Below are 27,149 nucleotides of genomic sequence, written 5' to 3'. Positions count from 1 at the left end.
CAAGATAAGAAGGTAGATTTGTGGTCTCTTTATTTACTTAAAATAACATCGGACGCTCTCTGTCCACACTGAATCCGTTAAATATTCTCTTACGTCATGTAAACAAACCTTGTACCGATCAGCTGTGCGCTCCAGATCAGACAGATGGGTGAGCAGTACTTGCTTGTTTGGTTTTTTTAAACAGAAAACAGGTTTTATACTGCGATGTTTGCTGAAAATGACAATACAACACAGCCAACAGCAGCCTCAGTAGACTGTCAGGTGATCTCTTGGTGATCTCCCTCCAGCCTGCTACCTCCTTATTTAGGTGTTTGTAGTGAAATGAGGAGGTATCGTAACAGATAACTCCTCATTTCATCTAAACTAATCAGCCTTTCCTCGTCCGTATTGCGGCGCTTTCAATGCAAGTGACGCGTCGCTTCGTCGCTCGCAGCCAGTGAGAAAATTCCAGTAGAAAATAACGCAATCAAACTGATGAGGCTTACTTGAATTCTGTTTGGAGGGTGTAATATATCGACTGCACGCATCCCTAGATCTCTCTCCGTTGTAGCTACAACATTACCTTCTCTCTAGATTTTATTTTGTGTGAACTTAACTGTGCCTATGGTGCATACCTCCTCATAGAGGAGCATTAATCAACACGCTCATAATGGGGAAAGTCACCTGATACTGCCGGAGCAGCAGTAAAAAACAAAAAAAAAGAATCCTCTGCTCACAGAGTCAGAGCTGACCGTGAGGGGAGGAGAGCGAGGGGGCTATTTGTCAAATAAATGGAGGTAATCTGAACATGATTTGGTTTGTTCAGATTGAAAAAAACACAAAAACGATTCCACTTCATGTTGTTAACCCGCTCCAGCCGACCACAGTTAAGAAGTATAATATCAGCCAACAATTTTCTGGTTGTTTTTTTTCCCTTTTTGTAGGTAAGTGGCAATGAACAGCTATTCAGGGTTTTAGTAGCTGTTGTGCTGCCGCTTCTATTGCTTAAAGGCTGCGACTCAATGGGGAACATTACAGGCAGAATGCTTCAATCAAACAGCTTGCAGCGGAGCTCGGCTGGCCGTGTCTATAGACGCCTAGATGCCCTTGTCAAAGCTTCCTCACAGACACTTAAGACAGCCACACACACACTGTGAAAGGCTGCACCTCCACATGTTCATGTCTGTAAAAATGTAAAAGCTCGCTTGAAGCAGCCGAGTGGACCGTGGAATAAAAGGATCACATACATACATACAAAATTGCCCCTAATGAGGGTAGCGCCATCTCTCTCTCTCTCTCTCTCTCTCTCTCTCTCTCTCTCTCTCTCTCGAGAGAGAGAGAGAGAGAGAGAGAGAGAGAGAGAGAGAGATGGCGCGGCTGCTGCTCTACTCGATAAATATTAACAAGAAGTGCGACTGATGGTGGTGCTCACTGATCCATAATTGCGTTTCAAAATGTTCGATGGGGATGGGGGGGAGGGAGGGGAAGATAAAAAGAGGGAACTCAGCTTTCTAAGCAGTGACAAGAGACAAGTGACGCCTGTCTAGTCAACCTTCTACTATCATCTCAATGGCTCAGCACCAATCAGAGAGTCCTCGGCTCAGGTTGTGCATTACAGTCTGACTCACCGCGGTGCCGTGCATCACAGAGCACTTTGTGACTGCAGCTTTACATAAAGGGTAGAGAATCTGAGGAGGGATCAGAAGGACTGCGGGGGAACTCCACGTTGGAAGTGATATTTTTTTTGTGCACAGATTTGAATATGCGCAGGCGAGCTAGCTGCGAGCTAATTAAGCTAGCGGATCTCATTGTTAAGCTAATTCTCGGCACTTTGGATTCCATTAGGACCGTCCACAGGAAACCTAATAACTGCTCGTGTTAAGCATCCATATTTATGCACATATATTTGCATCTTCATCAAACATTTTTTTTAATTATGCGCTTTGAATCGGTGGCTGCATGATAAGCACCAGCTAAAACCATCAGGAAACACATAATTAACGTTTGGTATGTGTGTGTGTGTGTCTTGTTTACATGACAACTGGGAAAGCTACGCTGTTATATCCATCCAACACAAACATGCATTAGAATACACATGGCTCTCCCGTCAATTGTTTCAACAAGTTTTAAAAAACACAAAACGAGGTGATATCTTTTCACAAACACCAGAAAATTGGTTTCAAATGGTTTCTAAATGTGTAGCTAACATGGCTAGGTGAGCATCTGCGAATCACTAATGTGAATTAACACAGTTATTAGAAACATGTCGCACATTTTAATGGCATTTTTTAACAGTTAAAGGCAGAGCTGACAGTAAATCTGAAAGATAATTTCATAATATTTTTGCTTTATTTGACAGTTCCTCGTTAAGAGAGAGTAAATATGACAAAATAAATTGGCATTTGAGTGATCAGGATGTGTCTCAGCGTCAGTTAAAACATGTATATCCTTACTGGTTAGGCATCCAGAGGTCACGCGACCCCACATGGGACAGTCTATGATTAGTAATCAATTACTTTTTATAAGGTGATCACATCAAGTTCAACATGTCAAAGACTATAATTTGAACTGTATGTGATTTAAATCTTACACCTTTACTGCAGAACAAGTAGCAGGATAAATTACTGCAGGGAGAATCTGGTGTTTTGTGCATCATCAAAACATAACGGCAAATTCTGTTATAGTCCTAGAAATAACTATGCCGTGTTGAGTGAAAACTATAAATTGCTGTTTTTAATCATTCATTTTCAAGCAATCTGCTAATTAAGAGTTTTGGCTTTCCCATCAATCGTTTCAACAAGTTTTGAAAAACAAAATGAGGTGATGTCTTTTCACAAACACCAGAAAAATGTTCACCCGTCACAAGGAGAGAACGCGTGGAAAGCAGGATCGCTACGATACTCAGGGCACTTCCTGCATGCCTTGTGGTATTTTTACACTGCATGAATTAGCCTAGCAGCTAGCGGACTTTATTTAGTTCGTTAGTAAGTTTTCCTTACTCATTCTACTCTTACTTGGTTTAACATTAAGTCACTACATCTCAAGTAACCAGAGTTTAAAATCTGCACTTCAAAAACATCCGTTTCTGTGACCCAAAACTCTGTTTGCATGTGGACGAGAGGCCAAAACGTTCAGAGGAAAATATCAGTTTTGACAATCTGTATACGCGTGGACGGGACCTTGGCATCAGCTAAAACTGTAATGTGTATCCTTCTACTGATTAGACATCCAGAGGTCACGCGACCCCACATGAACAAATCTTGCATGTGAGGCTAATCAATAGGAGTGAAGGTTTACAGGTCATTCATTCTCCTTTCAAAGCACACCTTTTTGTTTCAACACATCGCATCAATTAGATCGACACTCATCAATTACTTTCAGTTTACACACGTGTACAATGTGTATGTGTGGGCTTATGTTATGCGACAAACAAACACACTTCTTCATCTCCATCACAGCACGTTTCCACCAGACATGAATGTAAAAATCACACACATCTCGCAGTGCAAACAGAGCACGCTCAACCTCGAGAACCTTACACTGGTGCCGACACGAGGGGCACGAGATGAAAACCAGTGGACACAGTACACACACAGTACAGCCTACTGGTTTTATGACAAAGAAAATCCCTCATCCTTTTAAGCTGATCAGCCCCGCAACATATGAGCTGGACTCCTGGCATGATAATTGCATTGTACATGGCATCTAATTAAATGTCCATAAGCAGGGAGATCCACGAGTAGAGATGTGTGTGTGTGTGTGTGTGTGTGTGTGTGTGTGTGTGTGTGTGTGTGTGTGACAGCGCGCGTGTGTGTGTGTTGTGCGTACTGGGCTCCTCAATCCGGCGTTCCCGGAGGGAGAAACGCTGCAATCACTCCATTAGCGAAAGAGGGAGGGAGACAGGGATGCTGGGAGAAAGCAGAGGGAGTAAGAGAGAGAGAGGGATGGGAGGGAGGGAGGGAGGGAGGGAGGAACACAGCTGACTTGGCCAATAACAGCAAATGAGGTTAGATACAAGCAGAGAGGGAGGCAGCGGGGGGGGGTCAATGAGCATCAGGGACATGGACACAATGACTGGAACATGGGATGGGAGGAGCGAGGGAGGGAGGTGAGTGACAGCAGATAAAGAGGAGAGGGGATGAAGGGGGGGGGGGTGAAGTGTAGAAGCAGACAGATGAGAGAGTGAGAGAGATGGAGACGGAGGAGACAATCGAGGTAAGAATAGCAGGATGGATTGGTGAAGTCGGGGTCAACGGGCAGATATGGCGGCAGATTGTTCAGTCGCAGTCAGGCGGCTGATTGGTTCTCCTCTCACGACAACAGGCAGCTCACACAGAGACCATGTGCAGTGTTGAACCACATGTATACTGTATATGTACACTAGGGCCTACTCCAATGCTTCGAAGCTTCGACCGTTGCCATGGTGATCACTATTCGAATGCTTTGTTATTTACATTTTTTATATATAAGTATGTAATAATAATAAGAAAGTAAAAGTACCCAATACCTCATGACATAAGGAATCATTTTTATGTTAGTTGTAGTAGTTGGGTATATTTATAGTGTATTCCAGTATATTGTGCATTCTATGGATACATTTCTGTAGTGTTAATATGTACATTTTATTTACTGTTCCGGTGCATTGTCTGGATAACCTGCTGCTGTAACACAATAAATTCCCAATTGGAGATCAATAAAGTACATCTATCTATCTATCTATCTATCTATCTATCTATCTATCTATCTGTCTATCTGTCTAATGAACACAAACTGCATGATTGTAATATAAGTTGCATGTAATGACAAACACACCATGTACACACACACACGCAGGCACACACACACGCACGCACGCACACACACACACACACACACACACACACACACACACACACACACGAGTCTACGGTCTGCAGGCTCACTGCGTTACTCTCATCAAATATAGATTGTAAACACATTACGAGGTCACGGCACCCGGTGTAAACTGAAACTAGCCCTTGTGGGAAAACACACAGGAGGATTGTTGGCCCTTAATTGACCTGATGGAAGAGCTGCAACGATCAATCAATCGATCAGTCGTCAACTATTAAATGAATCGCCAAGTATTTTAATAATCAATTTGAGTCATTTTTTAAGTAAAATAAAAGTCTAAATTCTCGGATTCCAGCTTCTTAAATGTGAATATTTTCTGGTTTCTTTACTCCTCTGTGACGGTAAACTGAACATCTTTGAGTTGTGGACAAAACAAGACATTTGATGACGTCATCTTGGGCTTTGGGAAAGGGAGAAAAATCAAATATCACAATATTTTGTTGACCTCGATATTGCGACGATGTTTTAGGGTTGGTGCTTTTACAAAATATTTACATAATGAGATTTTTCATACATAATCATAAGTAATGTGGATATAATAAGAGGTTTTTTTACTAGTCTGTTTGCATTAGTAGTGAAATTTAGTCCCTAATTCACATTTTATGTTGACTTGCTCTATCATGTAGTGCCGTTGTTTTACTGCTTCAAATTTGTGTCTTGTAAGTTTTGCAAATCATTTTTACTAGTTATTACATTTGTCCCTTTTTCTAATAACCTAAACGGAATGAATAAGAAATAAAAATGTCTTGCTTCCCCTCCTGATTTAGTTTAATACCTCTAACGGTTAAAATGGCCTCCTACTAGCCACCTCTGTATCTGGGCAGACATTTTAGGGAGGAAGGCAGGAGGAGACTGAAATCTATACGACCGGATCAATATGTCACAGAGGTTACGGCGGGCACCGCAGCTGCAACTGTTGGGTAAACAAACGAGTGAAAATTGATGCGAGAATGTTCAAAATGACCCCGATAACGCTGCGCATGTGTTATTGCTGAATGACTGCGCTGCGTGTGTCTACAGAAACAACATACTTGATGCAAACGCGACGAGTCTCCGAATCACAGCGAGAGAAAGGAAGAGACACCGAGAGGTGGCTTCAATTCCTGTTCTTCCCCACGCTGCAGAGATTGATGGCTGCATTCAGGATTTCTACACACCGCTAATTGGATTCACAGGTCATTAGATAAAGTACACGAGTGAGACTGTTACAGCCTAAAAGACTGAGGGAGGAGAGAGAGACAGGGAGAAAAGGAGAAAGGTGTGAGACGGGCAATATTGATGAGGTTGTTTGGTTCAGGACCAATGAAATTTCCTCCCCCCCGTCTCTCCGCTGCGCCTCCGAAGCCCTGCTCCCCCCCCCACACACACACAGAGGGGAGGCTGATCGATAATTTGTGCGGCAGGAAAAAGTGGGGGTCGGAGACGGAGGAAATAGAGAGAATGAGTTGATGCTTGGTTCGCTCACATGGATCTCATGTTGCCTGTTGTCTCTGCTTTTCAATATGTTGTGGCAAGAGAAGGAAATGAGATTACGCCGACCATTATGTGCCACAAAAGAGCAGAATGAGTGGATGATTTTTTTTTTTTCTCCCAAAGGCACAAAGTCTGTGCCCCAGTTTTGAGAGCAGGGGTTGATTTTAGGTTGGCCGGCGAAACGTGTGGTGTGCAATTACAAACCCACAATCAGCTGTCATCCTAAAAAGAGGAATCTAGTTAAATAGAGATCATTCAAATGTAGCGAGCAGCGTTGTGCCAATCTTTAGTGATTTATAGCCCGGCGACAAATGAAAACGCTGTACTTGTTTAGAGAGAACCAGCGGGGCTTGTTGTTTTAACATAGGAGGACAAGGGTACAGTCTGCTCAAACACATACAGGCATGCAGATGGCTGTTCATTAATTACAGATGGATGGGGGGGAGCAACAGAGAGAGAGAAAGAGAGAGAAAGAGAGAGAGAAAAGAGAGAGGGGTCAGCTAATGGAGCCAGTATTCTCTCTCTACCTCCCTGGACAATTACCTCTGTCCGCCCCAGACCTCTTCTGGCGCTCTTAATCAAGGTGCAGTGGGTGCGTGTTTTTTTTTTAGTGTGTGCATGTGTGCGCGCACGAGGAGGGGTTCCTGCCGTCCTCAGCACTCTCTAGCAGCAATCGGATTAAAGCCCTGCTGCTGTGGGGCCTGGCTGCCCTCCCCTCTGCAGGGCCTCCAGCTCACCTTAAAACCCCTCAACTGCCCTTCACACATGAAGCCCAACACACCTACCTCACACACACACATATATATACATACACACGCACGCTAGTTTCCAAAAGTGGTGTATGTGTGTGGCCTCTGAGCTGACCTCCCATCATCACCCTGGATGTTGGCAGCCATTACTTTGGGCCCCCTGGGGCCTGGCCGCCCCTCACCGAGCCCTCTGCACTCTGCTCACACAACCAATCTGTTAAAAGACAGGCAGTGCTCGCTCCGGCGGCGTTAGACGCTGCTTCATTTGGCAACAGCCATCGATTACAGATTCCAGCAGTCTTTGCACAATAAATGGCAGGAACATGTCTGCAAACCTGCACCACAATGTGCTCCGCTCAGCGCTGTTGAGGTGAAGGAACTTCCCCTGCAGTGATAACAATTTGCTCAGTATTGCGTAATATTGAAAACATTTTTTGCAAATGACTTAATTTATCCTGATTTTAGTGTTATATAAATCACACAGGGGGAGAGGATGGACCTCATTTCTCCTCCATTGCTGCTGTTGTTGTTCAGCACTTGTAAATGTAGGATGATCAGTGCAGCGTTTTACACTAAGTTGAACATTTTTCAACTTTTGGCAACCAGAACAAATCTGACAAAGGACCACTAAAAACAATGGATTTCAGGCCTCACCAGTAACTTCGCATTCAGTGAAAATTTAACCCCCCCACTTGTTTTGTTGCATTGACCTCTGAGAAAAATCCCACACACAAGCATTATTACTAAGGCTGTCAATCAATTAAAATAGTTAATCACGATTAATTGCAAAATTAATGACACATTTTCTACCTGTTCAAAATGTACCTTAAAGGGAGATTTGTCAAGTATTTAATACTCTTATCAACATGGGAGTGGGCAAATATGCTGCTTTATGCAAATGTATGTATATATTTATTATTGTAAATCAATTAACAACACAAAGCAATGACAGATATTGTCCAGAAACCCTCACAGGTACTGCATTAAGCATAACACAATATGCTCAAATCATAACATGACAAACTGCAGCCCAACAGGCAACAACAGCTGTCAGTGTGCTGACTTGACTATGACTTGACCCAAACTGCATGTGATTATCATAAAGTGGGCATGTCTGTAAAGGGGAGACTCGTGGGTAGAACAAAGGACCAATGGATTCTTTAGGTTTTTCTAGTTTCATATGATATCAGTATCTTCACTCTAGGTTTAAAACGGAGCCCACTACAAACCTAAAAATAGCAAGTTGTGTTATTACATTAAAGAAATTAGTGGCATTAAATAGAATTTGCATTAACTTTGAGAGCCTGAGTTATAACTCTTTGAAAAGACACCCCGTTTGATAATACAGTACTTCAAGACCACATATTGATTTAAAAAAAAGATAATCTGAATCGCCGGCAGGTAGCTGTGAGGCATTCATGATTTCTAAAAGCTGTGCATGGTGTCATCTGAGTCGACTGCATCTATCTAACCGCATTTCTCAAACCAGAAGGTTACATCCTTTTTCATCAACACGAACAAAGACAAATCTTGCCGGGTGAACTCAATGCAACTTCCCCTTTAGCAAACAGAGAGAATGCAGTGTGGGAAAATCAATTTGTCTGTGTGTGCGATACATTTTAGGTGTCCTATTGCAGAGAAACCACTTCACTAAACTGACTGAGTCTGATGAATCAGCCATTCTCAGCAGCAAATTAAAAACTAATTTCTTTCTTTATTCAGCAAGAGAGGCAATTTGGCCACATTAGGCTGTACAAAAATCAATTGAAATCTGGTGACGGTCTCCTTCATTAAATCAATTAAGTGCATCGACAAACATCTTTATTTCCATTACAGGCATTATTACACCGCCAGTGGATCGCAAAGGTGGTTAATATTCAAGCCACCGGTTCTCGGAGGGATTTCTATTTTTCCACAAGACCCTTTAAAGAACAAAACCTCAGGAAACAAACTGATTATAATCACTCTGATTTGTATTCAGTCCTCATCAGACGACCACAGCGGAACAAAAATGTGCAACTTATATGTTCTAATTATTAGGGCTGTGACGATTCATTCTGCTGATTTGAAACTATCATAATACTTGGGTGTATTGCGATTCAATATTACGATTTATCGCAATTTTTGTTTACTTTTTTAACACTAGACCATAGGAAAAAGTTGAATCATACACTTCTAGGGACATTTACTTTGGAAAATATCTAAATTAATACTGTAAAAATGTTTGATTTTCAGCATGTATGTAGTCAGAGATGTCCAGAAGTCAAATCTATCAGTCATTGACAGACATGTTTTATTAAATCTTTTCCAGCAACCAAAAAATCAAAGAATAAAGACATTTTATATTGTATATTTTGTATATACAGTTCCCTTTGTTAACACCTTATTTTGAAAACCGGACGTCGTCACACGTGTATACTTCTGCTAACTTTTATCGCTTTAACATCAATGTCAGTATATGGGTGATCTACAGTTTTAGCGTCGGCCCATTTGACCACGGATATGCGAGTTATGGCCGGCTTGACCGCACGTTACCGCGATACGATAACGTTTCCCGTCTGTGACAGAGTTAGCATGCAGCTTTAGCCGTGATGTCTAGCTCTGCTTTTCCTGTCAATGTGTGAAACCCAAAGTGTTTCTATACTTTACTGGATGTGTAATGTTTACCACTTTGGATTTAAAATGTGAGGGTGCAGGTCGTATCCATGCAGACCCACTGCCGTTTTCTACTTTTTTGTTTCGGCTCGCTGCGGTTTGTTTTGGTTGACGGATACGGAACGGATATGACGTCACGTTACTCAGACTACACCAATAAAAGCAGTAACTTCCTTCTACCTCCGCTTAGACTCAAATGAAGAAAAGAAATCGATTCTGGCATTAAAACATCTATTTTAAAATCATTAAAAAAATTCCACCCCTATTAATTATGGTGCAAACGACATGGTAGGCCTGTTTTCTTCTGGTTCCTCTGTGTTTTGCTCACTAGGAACAACAGTGGTTTGCTTTCCAGCTTGCGACACAAGGGGTGGGTGGGATTAGTGGTGAACCTCAGGACACGAGGAGACAAAACAGGACAGACAGGAAGTGAAAATGTACTCACCAGCTTGAAATCCTGAATGCTACAAATGAAGTAGGGAGTGTTGGGCCGTCGACTCTCAATGTACACACAATCTGCAAGAGAGAGGAGGAAGAAAAAAAGAGTGAGTTTTGAAAAGAAGACGTTCACACTTCCCAAAGCTTTCATGTTTTGTTTTTTTAATGCAGCCAGACTCGGTAATATATTTTATTCTGGGTGCTGTTACCTCTGCTGAAAAGACTTTTTTTTTTCCTCCTTGAGTCAAATTCAATTGGAATGCGAGTAATAGGATTAAGGACTTTTGGAGCGCTACAAGGTTGCCTTTCCAAAGCAAACATTACGCCCAAGGGGAATTATGTTATTGTTCCACTCCATTTATACACCAGTGAGTAATACTGGCTTTAACCCCATTCCAACCAATCATCACTGGAACTACAAAATGACAACTTCTGTCATTGCACCTATATATATGTGTGTGTCCTCCTGTTACGGGTTAGCACAGCGCTGAAACAACAAAAAGAATTCACCTTCTGTCCTCTCTGGTGTTTTAAACTGATGCCAAATTACATAACCCTCTCAAGTGTTAAAAGCAGCCCGCTCACATTGTGTGTGTGAGGAGGAGGAGGAGGTGGCCCTGGCCCGGCTGTGCTGTTAAATTGAATGTGACTGGTGGTATGGCCAGGTCGTGAACCCTCATCTCCTTAACAAAAACATTCACGCTGCAGAGGACAAAAACACACAGACACTTCTGTGGAGAAGAAGAGGAGGAGGAGGAGGCGTCGGGGGGGGGACATGGCTAATGGTTACTGCTCAGCCTGGCGCAGTACTTTCCAGAAAACAGCCAAGGGTTAGAATTATTATAGAAAAAGAGATTTGAATCCCCAAATTAGCATAATAGTTTCCCATTCACTGTTTTTTTTTTGCTTTTAGCTGAAACACAAAACCTGGAGTGTGATCAAACAGAGGAGAAAAAAAACACAGATTTATTTTGGTTTAAAAGACGGTTCTCTGCTTGCTGAACGGGCGAAGCAATCAAAAGCCACTGACACTTAATTGATTGAAAAATACATCACACACTAAAGAAATTGACCTTCTATTCAGACGGAAGCAACGCAACAAGCTATTTGACTGCTCCCAAGGCTGGTTTAGTCTGCTGGTTGGTGCAACGGAGCGCAGCGCTCATTATAAAACACAAGGCCATGAAGACGGAGAGTGAATACGTTTACATGCACACTAATATTCCACAATTATTCTGAATATGACAATATTCAGAGTTTAATAAGGGTCATGTAAACAGCATATTCCTTTTGGATATTCTGAATTAGTCCTTATTATAAATGGAGCATTTTCTGATTAAGACATGTGGGATATGCTGATATTATTCAGGTTTTAGACATGTATACATTCAGAATATGCGTCTCAATCTGGGTTTAGTATGACATGGTTGGTACCAATGGGGCCCCTTTGAAAATGGCCATGCCAATTTTTCCTTAGTTTTTCTACTTTCATATGATACCAGTATCTTCACTCTAGCTTTAAAACTGAGCCCGCTACAACCTCGGTAAGATCGATTGCGTTAACGCGTTATTATCACGTTAACTTTGACAACCCCCAAAAAAAATATTTTTCTTTACACAAGTGACTCCTGCCGTTCCACTTTTCTATATTTTGATGTGATAAACGACATGTTGGGGCATCGACCTCTGTCAAACACAGACAAAGATGGCGATGATGATGATGGTGGTGGTAAGAAAAAGGGAAAAAGACAACTAGGTAGCTGGCTGACTTGTTTAGCTAATTTGTAGGTCAGCATGGGAAGGTTTTACATTAATGGGAGTATGCACGGCTTCATGTAAACAAGAATATTCATGTTCATTAGCAGGAATGTTGTAAAAAATCTGAATATTTGGGGCATGTAAACGTACTCGGTGTCTCTCAGCTCTGTAAGCTTTGATTCAAGGTAAGATCTGCACTGACAACACAAACCGCCGGTGCTCATTTCACTAAAACACATGCTGAGCTGCTCCTTGCAGAAGGACTAAGAGACACACTTTTCCGTAACAAAAAGATGAGCAGCGAGCTTTTTTTTTTTTTTTTTTTCTCTCCAGTGACTGACAGTGCTGCCATCATCTGTTATTTATTTGTTTGTGTCAACAGAGTTATCGATCTGGCTGTGGTTTATCTTCCCGCTTACAGAGGAAAAAGAGGGGTGGCGAAGATATTAAATGTCTCTGACACCCAAGATACCATTTGTAGAGGGGCTGGTGTGTACGAGTGCGTCTGTGACATCATGGGCTTTGTTTTTTGAGAGGCTCTGTGTGTGTGTGTGTGTGTGTGTGTGTGTGTGTGTGTGTGTGTGTGTGTGTGTAACCCCAGGGTGGGCTTGTTATCTGCTGTGGGCTGAATGAGCTGTTCTAAGGGGGGGGGGGGGTTTATCGCCCTCGCTGGCTCTGAGTGACGCATTATATCTCTCTCACTGCTGCCCTCTCTTCTCCCCGCTCCCTCCGTTCCTCCCCTCCTCTACACCATCCCTGGAAGTCATTTACAAGATAACATGAATGAAAATATCCATCAGTGCTATTGTGTGATCCGTGAGCAACACAGTGTGTGTGTGTTGAGAGAGACGAGTGGTGGAGGAGGAGGAGGAGGAGGAGAAGGAGGAGGGAGTGAAGAGGGGAGGGGAGGGAGGTGGGGGGAGGGCCGAGAACAAAAGAGACTAATCTGAATGAGATGACATGTTTCGGAGGAGTCAAATCGGGGGAATTAGGGTTTAGTGTCCCTTCACCTCGTCGGCACATTCATTTAGAGGGGCCAGATCTCCGTGTCTACACCCCAGAGCACATCAACAGGCGTAAAGAACAGAGTGAAAAAGATAGGCGGCGGGAGGAGAGAAAAAAGAGACAGGGATCTAGTTTAATCATTCGCAGACAGCAAGCGAGTCTATTCTTCGAACGTCAAAAGCACATTTTGAATTCATCCTGGGCGCTAAAAGTCGACTACCTCAAGGGCATTTCACTAGAAGACGATTCTCAATGAATGTGGAAGTTAAAATTAATGCTTCAAACTCGAAGGAGGCTCAGGGAGGCTGGGTGGGGCGGTGGCGGTGGAGGGGGCTCGTCGAAGCGGGCCACGCTGTTCCTCCAGGGTCCGCCTGGCTTGTTAAACATTCCTGCCATTTTGTGCATTTGGAAGTGGGTCTCCGCGCTCAAGTGGAGAAGTGGAAAAGGGGGAGGGACGTAGACCGTGGTGGGGGTCTACGTGAGGGGGGGATGGGCTCAGTTTTCTTAGAGGGTTGAAGAAGTGTGCACTTGTTGGATGGATGGATGTAGCCGGCGCTGCGGGAGGGGAGAACCACAGCAGGGCCTTTGTAGTCGAGTGCTCTCGCTCCCTCCGCAGCTGTTAAGTTTAACTTCTACTTCGCCTCCACCCCTTGCAATCCAACCGCCGACCGCCACACCACCCAGACGGACGGAGAGCGGGAGAGAAAGTTCAGTGCTTTTGACACCGGGAGATAATCACGGAGCTACTGAGTAGCAGTTCCTCAGACACTTCACTGAAACCTGATCCTGGCGGTTTCTCCAATTACATTGTCACAGCCGGGTTCAGGCGACGGAATATTCATCGTTATAACCTCCTGACACACACACACACACACACACACACACACACACACACACACACACACACACACACACACACACACACACACACACACACACACACACACACACACACACACACACACACACACACACACACACACACACACACACACACACACACACACACACACACACACACACACACACACACACACACACACACACACACACACACACACACACACACACACACACACACACAGCAATTTTCTCAGCTGTAGCTCGTTGTTCAGCCAGCCATTCTCTTACGGCTGCCAAGCATGTCTAATCTAAAACACACCTAGCCTCAGCAAAAGAGCCGTGTTGTCCTGCTCGCTCTGTATCAAGCAAATAAGATGCTGTTTAATTTGCTGCAGTGTTTCAGCAGAAAGGGGAGGGAAGAGGGGGGGTCTTAGATAGAAATCAGCTTCTCTTACGAGCCGACAACAATGGAAAAGTCACATTGTGAACACAGGCATATATGGCCCTGTTCAGACCTGGTATTAACATGCGTCCCGAGTGATCGGATCACAAGTGGACAGCTCTGAGTACAGGTGTGAACGCACTCAAGATGCATTAAGGACGCATTGAGATCCGATCGCTCAGACCAAGGGATGCTAATTATTTTGAATCTTTTTTGAACCGATAACTGACCCTCGTTAAGCGACAAGATTAATGTGTCGCATGCAGCGGTGCGCTAGCTGCAGTGTATGAGCAACAACAGACAACTGAGTCCCCAGTTCACCCGTCTGACAGAGTTACTGTAGTAACCACGATGCTGCGTGTAGTGTCGAGGACACATTCAGCCACTTTACCGCACCATTTAGTTTAGCTGTGTCTGCCCGGCGTAACGTTAGCGAGAGTCCGACAGACCGTGTGTGTGTGTGTTTGTGCTACGTTAGCAACTGTAGCGTCGCTGGTGGCTTCGTGCTCGCCGTTGTCATTCGGTCTGTCAGTACAGCGTAACTTTAGCGAGTGTCCGACATACATGACTACAGACTATCAGACTATGCAAAGGAAGTGAATTATTACCATACTGTCGGAGACGTGTCGGTGTTTTTGATCCGGTGCTTTGCACGGCGCTGACATCCGCCCGCTCGCTCTCATCCCAGACTCTCTGAAGCTCTGTACCCCGCTGTTGCCTGGCAAAGGCGGTGGGGCCGGTGGCGCAAAGGTCCCTGGGGACCACCGGTACAATAACCTTATATTTTGATGTTAATAAAATGCACCAGAATTCCTGAATATGTAGGATGTTACTACTGACATTCATGTAATATTACGTCTATATTAGCCGTGTGTTTACTACGTGTTTATTTGCATATAAAGCGCGGAAGTGAAATCAGATCACAAGTGGTCACTCAGGACGCCTGTGGAGACTAATGCCAGGTGTTAACAGACGTACTTAAAGCTGTCCACTTGTGATCCGATCACTGAGGACGCATGTTCATACCAGGTCTGAACAGGGCCTGTGTCGATGTTTAGTAAACAGTGACGGGAGGGCGGTGTGTTTAGGTGCTATGGAATGAGACCAGCTAAACACAGCGAGAATATGAGCATATTTTAGTACACAAGGCAGACTTATTAAATCAAGAGGAGCGTTTGTTTGCAGGTGCTAAGTGTTAGCTGCGAGGCAGGACGCACCTGCATTGTTAAAAAGGGTGCTCGGCTCACAAACAGCAGAGTAGTGTACTGCTTTAGTAAAGATACCCCCCCTCTCCTTTAGTGATCCTAACATTAAATAGCACAAGGAATGCAATAATGGAACCACGGGGCTGAGAGGGGACAGGAGAGACAGAGAGAGCGCTTGGGAGAAGGACTGGTGTTATTAACTGATCCGACGCAGAACCGCAACGCCTCTGCGAGGGAGACCAAGCCGATGCCTTGTGCCACTTCCCGCTGGGCCCGTCCCAGTGGGGTGGCGTGACAGACAGTCGAGGCACATGAGACACTTTCCCAACTTTTCCCTTCCTCTCTCTTTCTCCTCGTCTACAAGCCCAACAACTCTCCCTTCTTCTCACTGGAAAAGCAGTGGGAAATACCTGGCAAGCGATACCATCAGCTCTCTACAATAGGGCAGGCCTACAGCTGACTGAGCTCCTCGGGGAGAACAGAGGCTCTTTGACAACACCAGCCCCCCTCTTCCTCCTCCTCCTCTTCTCCTTTCCCTCTCGGCTAGCCCACGCGTTCTCATTTAGCAGTCGGCAGGTGGTTGGATTTCACTAAAAAGCCCTTTTCCCAGAGTCTCTAGCGTGGGGAGAGATGGGAGAGCAGAGAGGGCTTTTTAAAAATAGATCTGTTCGGTTAGCGACAGGCTACAGATTCACACCGCTACGTTTCAATGTGAGATGACTCCAAGGGCTCGTCCCTCATGTTAGCTTGAGTGGAAACAGCAAACTGATCGCCAGCTAGCCTTTGTGGCGCAGGGGGGGATGTGCTATGCTAATCGAGCGCTAGCCTACGGTGTGTTGGCTCTAGAATAACCGATCTAACACACACTGAACAGCATTATAGAGGCTCCTCAAGAGGATCCCTACTGACAACAGAACCCAGTTCAATGTTGTGTTCATATGTAGTTTACTCTGAACCAAATATCCATCTGAACAAGGCATTTAAGAACTAGGAATTTTAAAACCAAATTATATTTTACATTTACAAAATTCACTTTTATTATTAAAAGGGATAGTTCTGGTGTTTTGAAGTGGGGTTTTATGAGGTACTCATCCATAGTCGGTGTATTACCTACAGTAGATGGCGGTCAGTACGCCCCCAGTTTTGAGAACCAGACAGGAGTTACCGACACGGGAGCAAAGCGACGTACTGCTGTGGACGGGGGTCGGCAGCAAAATATATTTTAGCCACCTAAAAAAAACCAGTATCAGTTTAAGTGTACGCTATATTTACAATATTTTCACCGCTTTACCTTGCCGTCAGACAGCCCTTTCCGACAGGGAACTGAAGCCGTTTTATCCATCTATGCTGCCGTCAAAGCCACCAGACTCCATTGAAAAAAACAGTAATTTTACCTCGCAGAACGCGGGATCTGCCGGTCTACCGCTGCCTCGGTCGGTTAGTTTGTTTGTGCTATTGTGTGATTTCGGTTAATACAGATTCACCAAAGTCACACAACAACACAAACAAACTGCAAGATAAAATTACTGTTTTTTTCAATGGAGTCTGGTGGCTTTGGTGAGAGCATAGATAACAGCTTCAGTTCCACTTTGGAAACTATTACTGTAAAGCTGTCTCATGGCAAGGTAAAACAGCCAAAAATATTCTATATATTGCGTACACTTAAACTGATATTGATTTTTCTTAGGTGGCTAAAATACGTTTTGCTGCCGGCCCCGTCCACAGCAGTACGTCACTTTGCTCCTGTGTCGGTACTCCTGCTTGTTTCTGCAAACTGGGGGCGTACCGACCGTCATCTACTGTAGATAATACATTGACTATGGATGAGTACTTCATACAACCCCACTTCAAAAACACCCGCAAATATCCCTTTAAGTTTAAAATCTATAACTGAACTGACTAAGAAATTGTGTACTAATGTGAATCTGGTCAACGCCTGACGTTGTTAATAAATGTCAGCATTTGCACCGATACAGATATTGTGCATCATTAGCAGTAAAGACGATTTACATTATATTCAACATGAAGAGAATTACAGCTGACAGATATTCATGAAAGGAAAGCCTGAAGCCTTTGCACACATGAAGTACATGGTGAGTTAGTGTGACTGCCAACAGTTGGTCCACAGTTAGAAGAGAGGAGGAGGAAGAGGGAGGGCTGGTTATCCAGCTCTACATGTGTGTGTCAGACATACTCCTGCTGCACAGCTTCCTGTGTGTGCACATGACACTCACACACACACACACACACACACACTCCCCAGGGTTCTGTGGTGGCTGCGGCAAGAAGCGCCAGCTGTCCACATCAACAACTCCCCCAACACTCGTACACACACAAGGTGTTTTTCTCACTAGCCTGCGATCTCCCTGTATCATACACTACACACACACACACACACCTATCAGTTTCTAAGAAGAAATGAATCTAATCAAGTCTTTATCGTCCTGGAACCCAGTGGTATTGGCTGTGGCGGCCATGTTGTGTGACATAAACCGAGGTAGAAGGAGTGGAGAGGAGGGGAGGAGGGGGGGCAGGTGGTTTCCATTAGCTCTCTCTCCATTTTAAACAGACCAGCCAGCCAGTCAGTTAGGAAGGAAGGAGACATGCTATGGCAGTCAGCCGCCTGCAGCGCCCGAGCAGAGCTGCTGCTGCAGTGGAGAGAAGAGGATGAGCAGTGTGTGTTGCAGGAGTGTGCTTGTCAGAGATAGGAACCGTGTCTATGACTGCTAAAAGCATGCCTTGTATATGTGTTAGTGTGTGCATGTGAATGTGTTGAAGTCCACTTGTGAGTGTGCAGAAATACCGGTTATCAGTGTACTGCGTTATGTGTGTGTACCGACAAGTTTTTGTGTGTGTCTCTGTGCTTCTAGGGTGTCTCCTATTGATCCCCCATGGCAGTGTGTATAATCTCCAGAGAGAGGATCTATAATCTGGGGTGGTGGGGGGGTGTAGAGAACAGGCTCTGGAGGTGTCTGTCCAGGCCTGGGGAAAGTGGCGAGAGCTCAGCCACGGGGCGCGGATCGATTCTGCATAAGGCTGTTCACCCCAGCAGCCGACCGTACCGACGGGCCCGGGACAGAGTCCCCCTGGCCACCACCAACACCACCACCACACCACTACCACCACGCAGACACACACTCCCTCCTATCCTTTTAAAACAGCAGCAGAGCTACGGCTAGCTGCAGGCCCACCTATTGGCCGTTCTCCTTCTCCACCTCTTCCCCATCCAATCGATGTGCACTAAGCCGCCTGAACCCATCTTCAAGGGATAGAAAGGCTGAGCGGAGAGATTGGAGGGGGTGGCTGGAGATTGGGAGTGTGCAGACGGTTTCAATACTAGCTTACCTGTTACTTCTTATGTGATGACATGGGCCTGTGTGTGCGTGTGTGTGTTTCTAAAAGCTCCCTGTGACAAAAGCAATCAAAACAGCAGTTTTGGTTGCACAATTTTTTTTTCTGCGCAGCTTACCATCACCCTCTCCCCCCCCCCATGTCTGGGGCGGTGCAAATCCCTCTCCAGGGGTGGTTAGTTTTACATATTGTGTGTCACTAGACGGCTATAAAGGGATTTAACATTTAGTGAAGCATAATCCATCGCAGGCTTTGTGCCTGCCTAAGCTGCACACATCAAATCTGATTGCAAGAAGGCTGCTACCAGTGACCAAGCAGGAGGACGAAAACACTCAACAAACACACACACACACACGCACACACACACACAGGGTTTATCACTTGAACAATGAGCAGAGGAGACAGCAGGAGGTCAGTAGCTGAGGTGGAGGATCTTCTGCGTTGACAATAGGAGGTAAATTACAAACTAGTGTGCCGGTGCTGGGGCCACCCGCTACCCTATCCAGGCTCATCCCTAATCTAAACCAATCTAACAGCTCTAGTCTGGAACCGGGAGCAGGTTGTGACACCCGGGCCGCTCTAGACCTGTCAAACTAATTGAAGGGGAAGACAGGAAACATAAATATTCCCCCGTCAACCAAACACTGGCTGCGCTGCGCGCTCGGATGTGGAAATATAAATATTCGGCAGGGCTAATCCGCTGAGACGGTCGACTTTGTTTATATGTCTTTTGAATGTTTCATTGATGTGACTGACTGCTTCCGCTTTTTTTTTTCACTCCCCCCCCCTCCTCTCCGCATGGTTAACTATGAGACAAAGCGCCGGTGCTCTCTCTATTAAACATGAAATGCGGCGCACCAAACGCTTCATTGGAGTCCGTTGCAGAGAGTTAGAGGGGACAGAAATGGAGAGCGAGCAACAACAAGACTCGAGGTTCAGCGGCGACCTCTTTGCTCGAGGAGCTCCGCTGATACCAGCGCAGAGATAATTTAGCCGACGAGATTACGCAGCTAGACGGGAAGAGAGCGCAGGGCGGGGAGGAGGTCTGGCTGTTTCACTGCACCTACTTGAAGATGTCTCTTAAGTAGATGAAAAGAGAAAAAAAGGAGGTGTTTGTGTGGATGTGTTTATGAGGAGGCAGCCGGAGAAGAAAATAAGCGAGCACACTGGCTGTAATTTCCTACATCTTCCTATTAAGTAGCTGAGCCATGTGGGCCACCCCCTCCACTACTTGACCTTTTGCTAGCTGCTAGATAAACGAAAAGACACGGCGGCGATGATTTAGTTGCAAGGCGGATACACACACACACACACACACACACACTCGACTAGCTAGCCTGGCTTCCTTCTACCAGTGTTGACATCCCCCCCCCTTCTAATACAACCAATCTCTAAACAGTAGGTGAAAGAGAGGCCGTGTTTACAGCTGCAGAAAGGTTGGTTCTCTTTTTAGCCTCACGCATCAGATGTAATAAAGACACTGTACTCTCTCCAGGAAACCAGAGTACCTTTTGGCCCCCAGAGGAGATCGCATACTTTCAGTGAGTCAGATGGTGTCGGGGATGAAATCATTATCGTGGCTGTCGTCACTATCACATCATCTAGTGGAGCACCACTTTGCTTTATTGACTTAGGCCAAGACAAAGCACAGAGTGGGTCAACTTGGAATTGATTGTATGATGCATTGGCCTCCAGCCTGAGGGAGTACTTCTGCTGTTAGAGATTCTGCAGCTTAATGCAACAGAGATGACTCTTTAAGAACCAAGAAATTAATCATTGATTCATTAAAAATCGGTCTTAATTCCTAAAAAAAAGCAGTGTTGGTGACCATGCAGATGAACGCTGCCCTCCTTCTGACACAATTAGATTAGCCAAGATTAGCAGGACTTACCTCCGGGTCTGTAAACAACATCGTCTTCTGTGATGAAGGACGTGATCTCTCCGTTCTCTGTGCGCTCATAGCGCGACTTCTTCTTGGGCGTCTTCTTCTTGCCCTTCTTGCCGGCCTCCTCTGGTCCGCCGCTCCCCGCGCCCCCGCTGCCGTTTTCGTTGTCCTCGTCCTCGCTGTGATCGCTCTCTGCATAGTTCTTGGCCCCGCCCTCCAGCGTGCAGCTGCGCCGCGGCCTGGAGCTCTCGCTCTCGCGGTCGCCCCGGTCCCCATCCATCCGGCGGGACTTGCCGGACTCCCTCTTGTCCCGGTCCCTGTCTCTGTCTCTGTCCCGCTCTTTCTCCCTCTCCTTCTCTTTGTCGGCCGTCATGATCCGCCACGTGCCTTCCTCAGTCCTCTCACGGCTGGGCCTCCGTGAAAGGTAGACTGTGAGCCTGGGCTTCAGTCTTCTGAATTTACCAGTCAAATCCAGGGAAAATTTGGCCACACCAACAACCCCAGTGTTTCAGAAAAGCTGTGGAAGAGAAAAGAAGGACAATTAGCATAGCTGCACACAAATCCGGGGAAGTACCGGAAGTAAACAAGTTGCTTGTTACTTTTGACAACAAAATCTAGGAGCTCGGGAAGAACAGAGCAGTTCTCTGCTGCCTAGCGTTCGTCTAACATGGTGAAACAAGTAACGTCAGCTAAGCTCACACTGCTTAGCTGGCGTTAGCTAACGTCAGTGGGCTAAAGGCACTGTCGAGGGGCTGCGGTGGTCCCATGGAATAAATTAACTCAATCAACTAACTGTGGCGTTATTGTGAAATATAACATTGACAAAGTAAGCGTCATTTGGTCGGCATCACAAATGCAAAGCGTCTGCTCCCCCGTGATAACTGATGCATCGTGGTTGCTCGTAGTGACGTACTGTGTCCTCGTAAAAAGCCTTCAATTTGACTTTAAGCAATATTAAATACATACTCATCTGTGTTTATTATCTACGTCGACCATTTACGTTTAAGTTACTACGAGTAACCTCGGACGCTTTCGGCTGAAAGTCCCCAGTTAGCAAACAGCAGAGTCACTACGTCTTGCCACCGCAGTAATGGCGGTCGCTGAATTTGTCTATATGTCAATAACCATTATCCTGACAGTAAAGAAGCAGGCCTGCACGTTATGTGGAAAATCAGCGATGTGCGGTATCATTGTTCAATATTGCAAAAACGATATGACTTGCGATAAATAAACAAATATTGAAGTGTGCATATCAGCTGTATCTGTCAGCCTGGTTGTCTTCAAATTCAGAACTGGATTAGAATTGAATATTTTAAATATAACTGGGCTAAATGTTGCTTCTAGAGCAGCAACAGTAAAGTTTACAACAGCAAAGTTAATACTGGGTTTTGGTAACCATCCCTAAATAAAATGAATCATTGCGTCTTTTGCAATGTGTTTATCGCTCATGTTTACATCGCGATGACGATGAAAATATGATTCATCAGTCAGCACTATAAAGAAGCTCCATTTTCTCAGTTTTGTGTGATCTTTTGCGGGTGAGAAATACAAGATTAGTTCCTAGAGATCAGGCAGCTGTGCTGACTCTTCTCAACATCACAGTAATTGTTGGCACTCTCCCCTCCACAACCATGTATACTCTGGAGAGCACCGAGTAGCTTTATCAGAGAACTGAACCTCCTCCTGGCTTCCTGCTCCAACACATTTCCATTCTTCCAGAGAGGCAGTAAAACACAGCTATTAAAAGGAAAAAAAGAGAGTAAAAAAGAAGAATGACAAGTGCTGCATGCACAGTATTTGTAACATAATAAGCTTAAGGGAAGTCGTAACTGAATAAGCGTAAAGAGGAGGTGGTGCTGCATCGAGGACGAGGCTGGCAGCCAATAGAATCCCTGGGAGATAATGTGTCGAGGGGGCTTTTTCGGCACAAGACGCTGCTTGTCGTTTGCGATGCCATGGAAGGGACGCAGCGTAAAACTCAATGACAGAGTTAACTGGCTAGCTTCTCTGCAGACCATCTGTGATGACACCAGGCTCAATTTTACTCATCTGTGTGTGGTTTTGTGTGTGTGTGTACTCTGGCTTAGTGGACTGCACCCCACCCCAATCCTCTACCCTGGCTGACAGTCACCACTGTGTTAATGTGAAGTGACAGCTCTGGAGGGAAGAACACAGCAATCCACTGGGTAAGGAAAGGGAGAGGAGGGAGGCAGAGCCGTGCCCCGGTCCACTGCCATTTTCAGCTTCACTCAAAAAAAGGAGAGGAGCCCGGCTACCACTTTCTCACAATGAAATCCTCCATAAACAGTGAAGTGGGCAAAGCTGAGGCAGCACGCTGTCTGCGCTACACTGCGCCTACAAAAGAAGCTTCTCAATTACTGCCAGTGTTTACCCCCCCTCCGCCCCCACCGCAACAAATTAACTAGAAATAGTTATTACGGCCCCCAGAGGGATCAGACCAGGCAATCAGCACCCGCGTTACCATGGTGGTGGTGATAGCAGGGTGGGAGAGAGGGAGAGTGAAAAACGAGGAGGGGTAGAAACCGAGCCAGGTAACGCAGCTTCAAGTGAAAATTATACAGGTTGCAAGTGGACGTGCGGTTTTTTTATTGAGAGGGCTCGACAGAAATGTGAGGTGAAGAATAGACGGAGAGAAAGGATTTTGGCACACACATAAACACACGCACACACATACAATGAAGCGTGTTTGACAACGGCGCTCCTCAGCAGCGGGTGCTGTCATCTCGTGAGCAGACACCAACTGACAGGGCAGCTGCTCTTGTCGTCGGCTTCAACACAAACACCGGGCCTGATTAAACCGCAGCCTCGTCACAGCCCCATTAATCACCTAATGATGAGTTACCACGGCGACCACTGGGCTGCCAGCGTAACACACACACTCAAGAAGAACACATTAGAGCACACGCAGAACGCAAAAGGAGGCTCTGGGAGAGGTTTTAACGCGCATGTGCGTGCGACGACACCTCCGTTGGTGGTGCCAAAATACACACTGTGACCCCCCCTCCCTCCTGTGTCCATATCCAGCAGCATGTCTGGGAGGTGTGAGGAACATGAAAACATTGATGAAGGTACCATTTGATAGCTCGGCTCTAATCCTGGGAGCTGCCAGAATCTGTGTATGAGCTAAGCACCTCTTCTCCCCTCTAATCAGTAACATAAGCCTCTTCCACTGAGAGCGACGAGGACCCTGAACTGTTGCAAATGGAGAGCCGGCCCGTCCCCTTTTGATGTCGCGGGCTGCTATAAGCCGCTATAAGTATCTTTACAATCTAGGCGCTATTAGTTTACATCTGGATGCACTTTACACAACTGCCTCTCTCAAAACTCTGCATCTCCAATTACCTTGCTGATAGGGGACAGCATAGTATCGCGATACTTAAAAATTGTATTGATACACATGTCAAGTATCGATCTTTTATTATCAGGGCTCTCAATCGATTAAAATATTTAATCGCGATTAGATTTGTCAAGTATTTAATACTCTTATCAACATGGGAGTGGGCAAATATGCTGCTTTATGCAAATCTATGTATATATTTATTATTGGAAATCAATTAACAACACAAAACAATGACAGATATTGTCCAGAAACCCTCACAGGTACTGCATCTAGCATAAAAAATATGCTAAAATCATAACATGGCAAAAAAAACTGGCGTGGCCATTTATAAAGGGGTCCCTTGACCTCTGACCTCAAGATATGTGAATGAAAACTCTGAGATAAACACAGTGACAACTGTGTCTTATTAGATAAAACAGAGGTTGACAAATTGCATAATCTGCAGTTGAAAAAAAGGTAATAAATCTCAATATATCATATCGCCAAATGTTTAAAATCGCAATAAAATCGTATCGTGGGGTCTCTGGTGATTACCACCCCTACTTTAGAAAAGTTCCAAATAAAAGTATGAGTTTTCCAGAAAAAAATATAATGATTGTGAATTAATCATTTTAAAAATGAATGTATTGTTTATCTCTGTGGAAGATATCTGACGTTTGGTTCCCACTTCTAATAGTAAAACGACGTTGGTATCTCTGTGTCGTCAGTTAGTGTGGAAAAAAACGGATAAATGGCTTGAAGGTAAGTGCCTGGCAACGACTTGTTGTGAAGTAAATTTAATGGAACGGGTGAGGGAGAATGCAACGTCTGGTGGCTGAATGTTATCGCCTTATTTACCTTATTTATAAAATTCCTCATACAGACATGCACTTGCTCTTAATTGCGTTAAAACCTTTACCGGCCAATTAACGATATGTTCAAGTGTCTTTGGTTAATTCGTTGCACGTCAGCAGCTGCAGCGTAACGCAGATAAATGAGCAATTTGAAGTTGAACAAATTGAGTGAGTAACAGGGAGTGAGTCAGTGTGAAGTGAAGTAGTAACACCGTGGCAATGGAAAGTCATAATGTATTGATGGCTGACAGGGAGGAGAAAGAGAAAGTGAGACGGAGAGAGAAGAGAGAGAAAAAGAAAGCGAGGGGGAAGGCTCTCCACCCACGAGCCGGGAAACAAAGTGCTTAGTAGAAAGCAGCGCCGGCTGCCCGGGCCGATGAATAACGCCGTGAGGGGGCAGGTGAGGCTTGGAGCTATTACACATCAATCACTGGGCCGGGACCCTTTGAAAGATACCAGCTGTCTTAATGGAAAAGAGGAGGAGGGGGCCTAGTGGCTGGAGAGGGGTTGAGGGGGTCCCAGCCAACGTCACCTAATCCACCATTTACATTACTGCTATGGAGTCAAGGACCGGCAGCCAGCGGGGCCCTGCGCTCAAATACATTTCTCTTTTTCCGAGGCCGTCTAAATGAGACCTCTGGCCTGAAAAACCACACAGTTTGTGGCACGATTAACACATCATCCCCCACAATGGCCACACAGCAGGTTTCTGTTACTAAACACAGCTCTCTCTCTCCCTTCTCCGTCTCCCAAACAGCCTTTTAAAAAAGCCATGTTTTATTCATCCCAATCACTCCCACATTTACCCCAAATCCATGCTCATCTCTGTAGTTTTAATCAAAACCTGTCTAAGGATAAACATCCAAATTATCACGCTTGTACCTATACAAGCTGTAGGGTTTCCATTTTCTTTTTTTATCCTGCCAAAAACTGAGTAATTGATTATCTTGGATTATAAAATTCGCGAAAGCTGGACATTTTATTCATTTTATAGAACAAATAATCTACATTTAAATGCAAAATCCAACAATACTATAAACCGGCGCAGTGATCCACTCGGTTTGGGGGAAGAGAGAGAGACTGAGAAAGTCATTCATGGCATATTCAATTGGAGAATTATGAAGTAGCAAAATGTGATTGGCAAGGATTTAGGGCCGGCTTTGCGGAGGGATTGAATGAAATACTCGCATGAATACAGATTAGAGGGGGAACAATGTTAGCATGAATATACACAGGGTTATTAACAATGAGGGCAACTCAAATTGATCCGAATAAACCAGCCAGATCCTCGGCAGTGCACGGATCCTAGCGGCGGTGATGTCGAGCTGCAGCAGGTTTTCGTCAGCTCCAATCCATTACTCGGTGCGATCTAATCTAAGCTGCCATCCAAGCCCCCCTAGAAACAACGGCACAATAAAAGGCTCAGCTGGAGGCGAGGGGTAGGCCACTTCATGAGGGATTCTCTGTGGTCTCTGCACGCTGCCTGCTTTGTCTTACCTGGTGCAATCATGGCTCGCTTTATTCTCCGAGGCCCTCTCTGTTTTAGTTCACATTGGCAGGGCAAAGACACTTGTCTGCTCCACTTGTTTTTCAATTCACTGATGAGTAACCACATCTCTTTTTTTCCCCCCCCTCTCTCTCTCTCTCTGCTAAAGCTGTGCTCACAAAGGCTCTATTTTTAGCCGGCATCCGGGGTTAGTTTAGTAGGTAAAAGCCAATGCTCGAGAAAAGATAGCTTGGGGCTTTCCAACATCAACATTTAAACCTGCCTAGAGACTCCCATGGTAAAAAGGCAAAGCGCTGCTGCACAGAGAACAGATTCTCATGCACAATGACACAGTGTGCAACAATAAACGATCACTGTCTAAAAACATTAAGACCACTTACAAAATCTCCCAAGGCTAACGATAGCATAGGTTAGCTTCTTTCTGTGATATAAACCACTAAAGGCTGGCCCACACAGAACGACACGTTGTGTTAGATTGAACAGTTTTGTTCCTATAGTGTGTGGAGAGCAACGATTTGGCCAAAACAGCACACCACACACTAACAGATTCATTCATGAACAATAAGAGTCCCGACTCAAAACAACGGAAATCTCACGAAATCTCTCACGATCAAACGTGACTTTAGTGTAAACAAACATGGCGGACGACGGGCAGTGATGTTGACTACTTTGTACTGAAAATTGACGAAGGATGGACGGATGAAGTCATGGAGACACGTTAAATAAACACTTGAGTTGTTGCAACAAATCAACAAGTTGGTCCTCCATTTCTGAGTTTCATCTTACTACTACT

At 45.0% G+C, this 27,149-nt stretch overlaps 1 protein-coding gene across 4 annotated transcripts in view; it reads right to left on the bottom strand.

Moving 5' to 3' along the window:
• Window positions 1-27,149, bottom strand: part of rerea (arginine-glutamic acid dipeptide (RE) repeats a) — a 187,730-nt gene that overhangs the window by 84,806 nt on the left and 75,775 nt on the right. For all 4 annotated transcript variants that reach the window (XM_074644997.1, XM_074644998.1, XM_074644999.1 and 1 more), the window contains 2 exons: window positions 20,662-21,172; window positions 10,174-10,244 (listed from right to left, as the gene is read on the bottom strand). In XM_074644997.1, coding sequence (XP_074501098.1) covers window positions 10,174-10,244; window positions 20,662-21,028 — 438 coding nt within the window. In that variant the 5' untranslated portion in view covers window positions 21,029-21,172. The remainder of the gene's footprint in view (window positions 1-10,173; window positions 10,245-20,661; window positions 21,173-27,149) is intronic.

The sequence above is a fragment of the Sebastes fasciatus genome, chromosome 8, assembly GCF_043250625.1.
Source record: "Sebastes fasciatus isolate fSebFas1 chromosome 8, fSebFas1.pri, whole genome shotgun sequence".
NCBI classification, from domain to species: Eukaryota; Metazoa; Chordata; class Actinopteri; order Perciformes; family Sebastidae; genus Sebastes; species Sebastes fasciatus.
This window is presented reverse-complemented; position numbering and strand designations above follow the sequence as displayed.